Source organism: Oncorhynchus mykiss, chromosome 20 (assembly GCF_057628025.1).
Source record: "Oncorhynchus mykiss isolate SJ-2025 chromosome 20, ASM5762802v1, whole genome shotgun sequence".
NCBI classification, from domain to species: Eukaryota; Metazoa; Chordata; class Actinopteri; order Salmoniformes; family Salmonidae; genus Oncorhynchus; species Oncorhynchus mykiss.
In genome coordinates this window covers 19334149-19346023 of record NC_143041.1, presented here as the reverse complement: position 1 = coordinate 19346023, position 11875 = coordinate 19334149, and the positions used below count along the sequence as shown (strand labels likewise).

Here is an 11875-nt window from a genome sequence, read left to right as displayed (position 1 = left end):
TAACTGAAGTAGTGGGGGGGGGGGGGGGGGGGGGGCGTCAACGTAAATAGTCCGGTGGCGATTTTAATAATTGTTCAGCAGTCTTATGGCTTGGGGGTAGAAGCTGTTGAGAAGCCTTTTGGTCCTAGAGACTTGGTGTTCCGGTACTGCTTGCCGTGTGGTAGCAGAGTAAACAGTCTATAACTTGGGTGACTGGAGTCTGACAATTTTTGTATATATTTATTTTTTTATTCTGATTTCTCAAGGGGTGCTGTAGCAATCTCAGCACCCCCATTTCTCACAGCTATGGTAGTGGGTGTAGAATTGATAAAGATAAACTTAGTTTGCTTAGAACCAGCGCTCCATGAAGAGCATGTCATCAATGACACCTCTCCAGCAATCTTCTCCATTTCATTCCAGGACGAGCCAATCTTTCAGTGCTCCTCATTTGTGTCATGTCTCCATGTTTTAGGTCATCCGCTCTTCCTTTACCTTCCTTCTATAGAAGAAAGGAAGTGAAACATTTTCTTTCTTTACATGTGAGTACACCACAAGAAGATGTCAATAATCAATACACTAAGTTATTCCCCCAAAAGGTGGCAGTATGACCTAAATCAATTACCTGAACTTGTACTGGGTGTGGGGTGAGCCTAGACAAAGTATTGAACTTTAAACTGATCACCAAAATAAAACAGAACAAATATTTAAACTAATCAAATGTATTTAGGTTTTTATTCATGTACAGTGGCCAGACGGTCTGGTCCAAGGCTACAGACTTGGCTTCAAGATCAAATTAATACAGAGAGATTTATTTTTCCAATGATTTTATTTGACAGTTAAAAATAAGGTTGACAATTAAATCATCTTATAAATGTACACGTCACTTGTAAAACAAGTCGTAGGCATATTTAATTATCAGAAATCTCCTAATAAATCACTTATTTTTCAAAATGACTAAATATACAGATCTTTTATACGGCTATATCCTCATTGACATCATCAAAAGCGCAATTAGCTTGTTTCTGCTTTGAGCTGTTGAAGAAAGGGGGTGCCTCTCGATTCACCCCGGGGAAAACGCTTCATTAAAATGCAATGGCTTCTTAGTATCTGAGGTTCGAGAGGAAAACAAAGCAGTCTACATTGTGTCCTTTAGTAGTACACAAAATAACTAAAATAAATATCTGTGGCCATATGGCTTTTTACCTGCTTGCTTAAGTCCACTGTATAACTGAGTCCACCTGTGTACCATAACTAATACCATGACTATGGACACTACAGAAAGACACAAATGAAACTCCTGACCTGAACCCCAAATGATCAAACGTGCATACAGTACATACAAATATATTTGCACGTTCTTACTAAAACCCGAAAACATAGTGTCTGATTAATTGTCTGCATAAGGGATCATATTCCTAGACAGTTGTTGAAAATGTCCAACTGCAGTGATGGGAGGTTCACAGGTCTCAGAAAAAACAACAAAGAAGTCTATTTATTCCGCTCTCTCCTGCTCCCCTGGCCTGGATCGAACCGCGGCCCTTGTGTGATGTCAATGCTCTGCGGTATCAGATTTGTCCTTACTGGCAATATCGAGCAGATCCCTCACATTGATTACAGTGAGGTTTATATTTTTATGCCGTCTCGCGTAGGGATTTGTACCTTGATGTTAAACCGGCGTATCTTGTTACAGCTCTCATACGACTACAAAATTACCATAGTTGAAGCCAACATTTGAGACACATTCTGAGAAAAGTGTAACGACCCAGCTAACAGAACATGGGCCAAGATTTTTTTTTTTTTTTTTACAAAGAGGCTCTATTGCAAAGGTAGGTCTTATGAGCCCCAAATGATGTGCTAACCTCAGAGGCCGAGCCAATTCACAGAAAGTACATGATTATCATAGTGAGGTCATGCCATTAAAAGAAAGATGTTGCTACTTGAAAACACTTTTCTAGAAGGGACAACATTTCAAAACAGGGACAAAAGCAATATGAAACTCTGGACAAGGTCAAAGAAAGTTGATTGTTCAATGACAAAGCAATCTGAACATAGCAGGCTCCTACGTGAAGTTCTGCGTTTGAGAACGTTTACAATAGTCATAGCTAATGCTACGGTACCACATGAAATATGGGAAGAATCAAGGTCTAGTCTGTATTGCACATAAATACATTGTAAGTTGAGAGAAATGCTTATTCAAGTTTGCATAAAATGTTCAATACATTCCCAGCACAGTATGAATCAACTGTTGAAGCTAAAATGGATGAAGTTCAAATGATGCCTACGCAGAAAAAAACTAAAATGATAGCGTAACCACGATGACAATAGCATGGTACAGGTCTTTCCATCTCCAGCTTAACTGTCCACCAACAAGTACGGTGTTCTATGTTGTTGTTGTTTTTAGGCCACATTAAGGCTCGAGGGGAATTGAACTTCACTACCGTCTGGTTGGCTTCTTCGCGATATGGCCGGCAGTCAAATGAGTGAGCAGCAGCAGTTTGTCGGGAACCCTCCTGCAAAGACACCCTCGCCCCTCTACCATCCCTACAGAGCAGTTAAAAGAGAAGATACTTCTAACCCCTCATACGGGGTCACGTAGTTTTCATCCCCCCCTAATGGTTAAGGTTAGGATTGGGGGTCTGGTGGTTAAGGGAAACAACTCCTACCCTCTTGCCATCCCCATGGCAGCCCAGGCTCAGAGGCATATTGGTGCAGCTACTGCTCAGAGAGTCAGCTTGGCCTGGCTTTTGTTTGTGTGGGAGGAAGGGGATGGATTACGGTCTGCGTGCTGAATGGACTAAGCTCTGGTCAGCTAACTTTACGCTGGGTCGGCTGGCTGGGGCTCAGAATCCGCATCGACAGCCGGATACAAGGGGATCCAAAATTAGCTTGACCACCCTGCTCGTGAGGACTATAGGTCCGTCTAGTGAAGCCTCAGGTTATGGGGGGGGGGGGGGGGAGGCAAAGTGCTTGGAGAGAGAGAGAGAGGTGGAACAGCAAAAAGGCCAATGTGAAGGATAAAGGAGCACCTCGGGGGCAGTGAGGTGCCACCTAAGACAGGCAAGCACATGTTGTACAATTCCATGAGTGTACAAGACGTCGGGAACACCTGCTGTTTCCGTGAGACTGACCAGGTGAACGCTATGATCCCGTATTGACGTCACTTGTTAAATCCACTTCAACGTCAGTGTAGATGAAAAGGGAGGAGACTGGTTAAAAGAAGGATTTTTTATTAAGCCTCGAGACAAATGAGACATGGATTGTGTTTGCGTGCCATTCAGAAGGTGAATGTACAAGACAAACGATTTTAAGCGCCTTTGAACGGGGTATGGTAGAGGTGCCAGGCGCTCCGGTTTCAGTGTGTCAAGAACTGCGACGCTGGTTAGGTTTTTCCACGCTCAACAGTTTCCTGTGTGTATCAAGAATGTTCTACCACCCAGAGGACATTCAGACAATTTGACACAACTGTGGGAAGCATTGGAGTCAACATGGGCCAGCATTCCTGTGGAACGCTTTGAACAACTTGTAGAGGACATGCCCCGACGAATCGAGGCTGCAACTAAATATTAGGAAGGTGTTCCTAATGTTTTGTACACTCGTGTATATTAAAAACAGAGGCATACTCCAATCATCTTCACATTTCACCTCAGGATTGTTATGTGGCACAGCATGAGGGCTGGGCTCTAATCATAGTCACTTTACAGTACATACAACAACAACAAAAAACAGGTGAGGGGGACAACACGTGGAAAACAGCCATGAAAACACCACAGTAAATTTGAACTTCAACAACTGACAAGACAAACGATCGGAAAAGGCAGCAGTATACTTAGGATTTTTTTTATAGATCTATGAAAAGATTATTCCTGATTCTAGAGAAAGGAGGCTTTAGCAGTAAAACTAGAGTTTTCCCCCTAGGATTTTGTTTTGTTTTCTTCCTTGAAGGCACACAAACTACTACGCAAATATAATCAAGTGTGCAAAAAAAGCTTATTAAAAGAATTAGAATGAGAAAAATAGTTTGTATTTCACTTGAGGGAGGATCAAGGTAGGAATCTATGACGGGGGGGGGGGGGGGGGGGGATGTGCTTTACAACCGATCCAAATTACTCTGCGATTTATATTGGCACTTAGTTACCGTTAGTGCAGACGCAGACACCTTGCAAATGCCATGCAGTTCACACCTGCAGTGTCTCACATCTGGGTTGGGAGGGCAATTCTGCTGTGATTTGGGTCATTTTTGCAGGGGGGGGAGGGTAGAGGTCTCAGTGGACAGTGTGACTCCAGAGTTAGTGTGGTGAGTGACACAGAACACCCTTCTCAGAGTGAGTGGTCTGGTCTGGCTAGATCAATCAAATCGACCAACCTTCCCACAGTGAAGTCACGCATTCAAAAATATATCACACTCTTTAATGGTAGACATTGAAAAGCAGCACTTTGGAGTCTCTCCCTTCTGTTATTCATCTCTTATAATTCCCCAGATCACCTCTCCGTTTTAAAGAGCAGTGGTAAAGCCATTATCCAGGGTTCCTCTTATCCAGTCCGGTCTCTCCATCACCCCTCCTCTTCACCCCTACTCACCTGGGACCTAGTTAATGGGGGCTTGCGGGTTGACGATGACCTGGATGACAAAGTCCTTCTGGATCTTGGTGTCCTGCAGGCGGGTCTTGTCCGTGAGCAGCTTGCCCGAGAAGAACCAGCGCTGGTGGGCTGTGTCGATGTCCTCCTGGGCCTGCAGCTGCTTCTTCAGCTGCCCGATGGGGTCGGCCATGCTGGCGCTGAGGCGCAGGTCCTTGCCCGTGGAAAGGCGCACCTTGAGCTGGAACTCCTTCTTGGGGGCAGCGGTGGGCTCGGGGTTGTCACCGGGGTCCTCGTCGCTGCGCTCGGAGATCAGGTTGACCGGAGGGGCCAGGCAGTAAACGGGCAGCTGGTAGCAGCTACCTAGCTCATCATAACACTCCGTCAGGGACCCTGGAACACACAAAGGAAAAACATGTTTGGGTTGTTAAATGTGTTATTTCACAACTGCAGACAGTTGTCTTGACTCAGGCATGAATCAAAGAAACATATTTTATTATCAGGTTAATAGTTGTCCAATCAGAGCATGGTGTAATATCGTCATTGTTCCAAACCAAATGTACCGACAGCCTATTCAGGTTTCATAATGTGCCCCCGGGGATGATAGCTTCCCTCATAACACAGTTCTGCAGTGTAATGCTGGCTCCATCACCATGGCATGAACCAGGTCTCGTCTGTGGTCCTCACCGTGAGGCAGTGTGATGCTGGCTCCATCCACTATGGCCTGGGCCAGCTCGTGGTCGTTGCACTCCAGGGCCACAGTGGCCGCCTTCAGGGCATCCCATATCTCCTTGCGTCCCTCGAAGGCCGGCGCCGTGTCCCAGAACTCATCCCTCTTACTGCGGAGCTGGCCCTCCGTCATGGGGTAGTCACTCTTCCACTTGGGCTTGTCCTTCTTGAGGGGCTCATTGCGACCTGCAGGGAAGAATCAACAGATGTTTTTTTGTAGTATCAACCTATAGACTATGTGCCACAGTATTGTTACACAGCTTGCATTGAAACAAGTACGGTTTTAGTCACATGCTTAGGTAATATACAGTACTGTATACTGGGTTACATCCCATATAGGCTTGGGTGGTATACCATATACAATGGGTGGGAGGGGTCCTTGTGTGCACTGACGGTAATACCATATACCCCGATATGGTACAGGAACCATATGAAAATCTGCATAGTGCCCAACCCTAGTGCCGATACCCATTATAGCCTATACATTACCAGGGTTCGTTCTGAATCAAAAGTGGCTTAGGTGGTGGGCGTGGCAGGGGGCACGGCTAAATGTTCACACAGCACATCTTGGCAGCGTAGAGAAAACAATTTTATTTTTAAAGCCAATTTCTAGCAATTCCACAAATTTCCCCATGGAGCTAAGAGAAATGTCCTCAAATTATATGCATTTTACCATGGCTAATGCAGTGTTGTTTGCTCAAACAATCTCTTCACCTGGACTGTCTAGCTTTTATTTTGGTGATTGTAACATGCTCACCACACCTCTCGCATTACTTCGCGGGAGTTCCAAATAAATTGACACATATTGTTATTCAATAATTTCATCCAAACCGCTCACATGCGTCAACGAGCATCTGGGCACTAAAATAGAAGTTGGTTCTATTTTTGATGCTCCCATCTCCTCATTGGTTTTTAGGAGCATATATCCATGAGGGTGATTGAAAGCTGAACTGAGGTCCACACACCAGTCCAGTTTGTGGTGGCAATGCACCTTAAAAAGTTGGTTGCCAACCGCCATAAAGTCCACAGAAAAAGAAGACCGAAGGAGGAGAGATTACCAGAAACTAACAACGTTTACCTTTTTATCTGTGGATTAATTGTCAGAGTAGAGGACCTTGTGCATTTCAGGTAAAATAACAGCCCAATGTTTATATCTCAGGACAAATTAGCTACCAAGAGCAAGCTAGTTAGCTAAATTGCCATGAGTGGTTTCATGCAAATTCTGTCCGAAATTAATATAGTTGTTTCAGAGTTTGCTTTGATATTTCAACCTGCGTGTCCTGATGGCGTCTGGTGTGGCTGGACAAAATCACAATACGTGCCATGGCGCACACGCGTGCCCAGTCTAATCAGCATGTTAATTCTCAAATATTAGAATAAAAATATGTAGAAAATATCTATATTATGTGTTTTAGTCATTTAAGTTGATGTCATGGCAACGTTAGCTAGCTAAACTCATGCGCAGAAACACGCCATCAGGTCTAACGGTACAGGCCGTCAAATCAGAGGCAATCCTTTGATATAAAGTTGTTTTTGACCAAAACAACGTGCCAGTTTGTCACTTTCACAAGGTCGGAGTAATAACATGTTCGACTACTTAAGACATTGGCTCAAATCCAGGTTGTGCCTTTAGGAAGAATATCACTTCTCTCTGACTTCTCAAACCCCAAACCCAGGCCTGGTCTGGTCTGCTTGGTATGTTTTGCAAGAGTTCCTGGAAGTCTGGCGATGTTGCCCCTCTGAGTTTACAATCTCTGTGGTTAAGTTGCACATTATTGTTTTTAACATGTGTGAGTTTAGCTAGCTAACGTTGCCATGATCTCGCCTACAAGTGTGAGCTGGGATTTCTATTGGAGAAGCAGTTTTTGCCCAACTGTATTGTGTAACCAGATTTTTCTGCCATTGAAAGCATGTAAATTCAACAACAAAATTTGGGGTGGCAAAAACTTTCAGTGTAAACTTAAAATGACTCTCTCCTTCACTGTAGCCAACATGAGTAAAACATTTAAACGTGTTAACCCTCGCAGGGCTGCAGACCCAGACGGCATCCCCGGCCGAGTCCTCAGAGCATGCACAGACCAGCTGGCTGGTGTGTTTACAGACATATTCAATCAATCCTAAACCCAGTCTGCTGTCCCCACATGCTTCAAGAGGGCCACCATTGTTCCTGTTCCCAAAAAAGCTAAGGTAACTGAGCTAAATGACTACTGCTCTGTAGCACTCACTTCTGTCATCATGAAGTGCTTTGAGAGACTAGTCAAGGACCATATCACCTCCACACTACCTGACACCCTAGACCCACTCCAATTTGCTTACCGCTCCAATAGGTCCACAGACAACGCAATCGCCATTACACTGCACACTGCCCTAACCCATCTGGACAAGAGGAATACCTATGTAAGAATGCTGTTCATTGAATACAGCTCAGCATTTAACACCATAGTACCCTCCAAACTCGCCATTAACCTCGAGACCATGGGTCTCGACTCCGCCCTGTGCAACTGGATCCTGGACTTCCTGACGGGCCACCCCCAGGTGGTGAGGGTAGGTAACAACATCTCCAGCCCGCTAACCCTCAACACTGGGTCCCCACAAGGGAGCGTTCTAAGCCCTGTCCTGTACTCCCTGTTCACACACGACTGCGTGGCCATGCACGCCTCCCAACTCAATCATCAAGTTTGCAGACGACACTAGAGTGGTGGGCTTGATTACCAACAACGACGAGACGGCCTACAGGGAGGAGGTGAGGGCCCTCGGAGTGTGGTGTCAGGAAAATAACCTCACATTCAATGTCAACAAAACAACGGAGATGATTGTGGACTTCAGGAAAACAGCAGAGGGAGCAGCCCCCCTATCCACATCGATGGGACAGTAGTGAAGAAGGTGGAAAGTTCCTTGGCATACACATCACGGACAAACTGAAAGGGTCCACCCACACAGACAGCGTGGTGAAGAATGCGCAGCAGCGCCTCTTCAACCTCAGGAGGCTGAAGAAATTCGGCTTGTCACCAAAAACACTCAAAACTTTTACAGATGCACAATCGAGAGCATCCTGTCAGGCTGTATCACCGCCTGGTACGGCAGCTGCTCCACCCATAACCATAAGGCTCTCCAGAGGGTAGTGAGGTCTGCACAACGCATCACCGGGTGCAAACTACCTGCCCTCCAGGACACCTACACCACCCGATGTCACAGGCAGGCCAAAAAGATCATCAAGGACAACAACCACCCGAGCCACTGCCTGTTCACCCCGCTATCATCCAGAAGACGAGGTCAGTACAGGTGCATCAACGCGGGGACCGAGAGACTGAAAAACAGCCTCTATCTCAAGACCATCAGACTGTTAAACAGCCATCACTAACATTGAGTGGCTGCTGAAAACATACTGACTCAACTCTAGCCACTTTTATAATGGAAAAATTGATGTAATCAAGTTCATCACTAGCCACTTTATATAATGCTTACATACCCTACATTACTCATCTCATATGTATCTACTGCATCTTGCCTATGCCGTTCGGGCACCACTCATTCATATATTTTTATGTACATATTCTTATTCATTCCATTACACTTGTGTGTATAAGGTAGTTGTGAAATTGTTAGGTTATATTACTTGTTAGATATCACTGCGTGGCCGGAACTAGAAGCACAAGCATTTCGCTACACTTGCATTAACATCTGCTAACCATGTGTATGTGACAAATACAATTTGATTTGAGCAACTCTCAAAGTTACATCCGAGGCATGTCCAAGGAATCCACGTAATAAATATGTTAACATCTAGGTATGGGGGCATGGTGTACTTTGCACATCGATGGCTATACAATCTAGCACCTGATAGGGAATGTTTGCTGCCTACAGTGCACTTGGAAAGTGTTCAGACCTTCACTTTTTTCCAAATTTTGTTACATTACAGCATTCTTCTAAAATTGATTGCTTTTCCTCATTAATCTGCACAATACCCCTTAATGACAAAGCGAAAACAGAATTAACCTAAGCACACGTGGCTTCGGAACAAGTCTGAATGTCCTTGAATGACCCAGCCAGAGCCCGGACTTGAACCCGATCTAACATCTGTGGAGAGATCTGAAAATAGCTGTGCAGCGACGTTCCCCATCCAACCGAACAGAGTTTAATAGGATCTGTAGAGAAGAATTGGAAAAACTACCCAAATACAGGTGTGCCCAAGCTTGTAGCGTCATACCCAATAAGACTGGAGGCTGTAATCGCTGCCAAAAGGTAAAGGGTCTGAATGCTTACGTAAATGTGAAATCAGTTTTTATTTGTAGTAAAACCTGTTTTTGTCTTTGTCATTATGGGGTATTGTGTGTTGTATTGGGGGCTCCCGAGTGGCACAGTGGTCTACGACACTGCTTCTCATTGCAAGAGGCGTCACTGCAGTACCTGGTTTGAATCCAGGCTGCATCACATCCGGACGTGATTGGGAGTCCCATAGGGTAGCGCACAATTGGCCCAGCGTCATCTGGGTTTGGCTGTCATAAGAATTTGTTCTAACTGATTTGCCCAGTTAAATAAAAAGGTTAAACAAAATAAAAATACCCCAAAATATATAAATAAAAAAGGGAAAAGGGATTTAATCAATTTTAGTACAGGGCTGTAATGTAACAAAATGTGGAAAAAGTCACAGGGTCTGAATACTTTCCAAATGCACTACATGTCTGGCCTGTCAAGTGTCGATGGTTCTGGAAGACATGAAAGGGCAAGGGGTGTCCCACATCACCTCTGCAAAGGCTGCAATCCAGGCACTTTTCACTTCCTTCAACTGTTGGCTGCAAGCAGTTTCTATAACACATGTTCAAGTAGAACAGACTACACAGTAGATAGGTAAGAATACTTCAATACCAGCAGCCATTGATTTGATAAAGCCATTCATATTTATACAAAAACCTTTTGATTTTCGATGCAAGGTGAATAATAACCTAGTAAAATAATGTTTGAGGGGGCTTAAACAATGGGGGGGGGGGGGCATTACCATGTGGAAAGAGAGCAAAAAATGTTGTGGTGTCAATGCCTGGTATAGCATGACATTATAATAGGATATTCAATAGCCTCCATACAATAAGGTCATAGTACCATATTGCTAGGTGTAGCAGACACATGAAAAGGCTAGAGTCCTTAAAACTGCCCTACAAAAGATACTCAGGAAGCTGATAGACATGACTTTGCTCTGGCTATGCCACAGCCTGCCGTGGCAGCGTTAGATATTCCATGAGGACTAATACACCTATAATCCATTCATCATCAACATTATAACAAAGTCCTCCCCTCTTTGCCAGAACCAGGGCAGAAAGGTGAGCCATAAAACATCTCCTGCACATCTATCATTCCAGTGTTTATTTGCTATATTGTAATTTACTTCGCCACCATGGCCTATTTATTGCCTTACCTCCCTTATCCTACCTCATTTGCACACACTGTATAGACTTTTTCTACTGTATGTTTGTTTTACTCCATGTGTAACTCATGTGTCACACTGCTTTGCTTTATTCTTGGCCAGGTCACAGTTGTAAATGAGAACATGTTCTCAACTAGCCTACCTGGTTAAATAAAAGGTGAAAAAAAACTGAGCGATCTAAACTCTGCACATTTGCATGCGAGAGCAAAGGAGGCATTCCGAGCATACAGTGGAGTTGAATGCCTGAATATTTCCCTTTCTGTGCCATTCCCGGTCCAGATATTGTTTGGCACCCTCGGCGTTGCACCGGGTACACAAAGTATGGGAGTTGTGCATTCCTATTCCCCAAACGTCTCACTTGGCACTGATACAACAGTTAACAAGATATTTACGGAGTGTTTGGGCCTGCCCGTCTGGAGAATCTCTCTCTACATTGCCCCCCCCCCCCCAAACACACACCCACCCTATCAATGTTTATAATTAGGGCATGCAGACAGTACTGCACATGTACATCTGAAACATTAGCCGTGCTTAGCATTGGATTAGCACTGCACACCTCGCGGGGCAGCCCTGCCAGGAAAACACTTTTCAGCACCAGGCTGGCCCAGCATACAGAGATTCTAAAGTGCATCCTGTCTCGGTCTGTAACACATAACCTAAAGGAGAGACGGCTTAATTGGACTCCGGCAGACAGCTGACAAGTGGCTCTCAGAATGGCAGAGAGAGAGGAGGGTCCCCGGTCTCCCAGGACATTGTGCCAAACTGAGCAGCTGGATTTTAGTCGGCACCGAAGCGTGGCTTCGGCACAGACTGCCGCAGGTACTAAACAGGCCTAAGCCAGGTTAGCTTGCACCCGAGCGAGCATTTAAACAGGTTCAAAGAAAGGAGAATATGGAGCCGATGATTGTGGTCCTAAAATGACCAGCTAGAGGTCTTGCTGATCTTCATTGTCAAGTAGCCGAACTAAGGGCAGCAAGGAGGGGCAACAAAGACAGTTGCCAAGTATCTAAAAGGTTGCCTTTCCTCCAAACAAATTATTTATAGTGCAGGCAGCTTACAAGGAGTAACTAAATCGGGTGGGGGGGGGGAACACACGCTGTAGGATTTGTAGGGCGTGTAACGTTGGGTCTTCCTACTAGCACTCAGGCAGGGTGGTGGAGAAGTCTACAAGAG

The 11875-nt window shown here is 44.9% G+C and overlaps 1 protein-coding gene across 1 annotated transcript in view; it reads right to left on the bottom strand.

Annotated features, from left to right (window-relative positions):
• Window positions 1–786: 786 nt before the first annotated feature.
• LOC110499032 (ubiquitin domain-containing protein 1) overlaps window positions 787–11875 on the bottom strand; it is an 18339-nt gene continuing 7250 nt past the window's right edge. The window contains exons 3-4 of the mRNA XM_021575862.3: window positions 5242–5469; window positions 787–4947 (exon numbers count right to left, since the gene is read on the bottom strand). Of these exons, the coding sequence (XP_021431537.1) occupies window positions 4565–4947; window positions 5242–5469 (611 nt within the window). The 3' untranslated portion in view covers window positions 787–4564. The remainder of the gene's footprint in view (window positions 4948–5241; window positions 5470–11875) is intronic.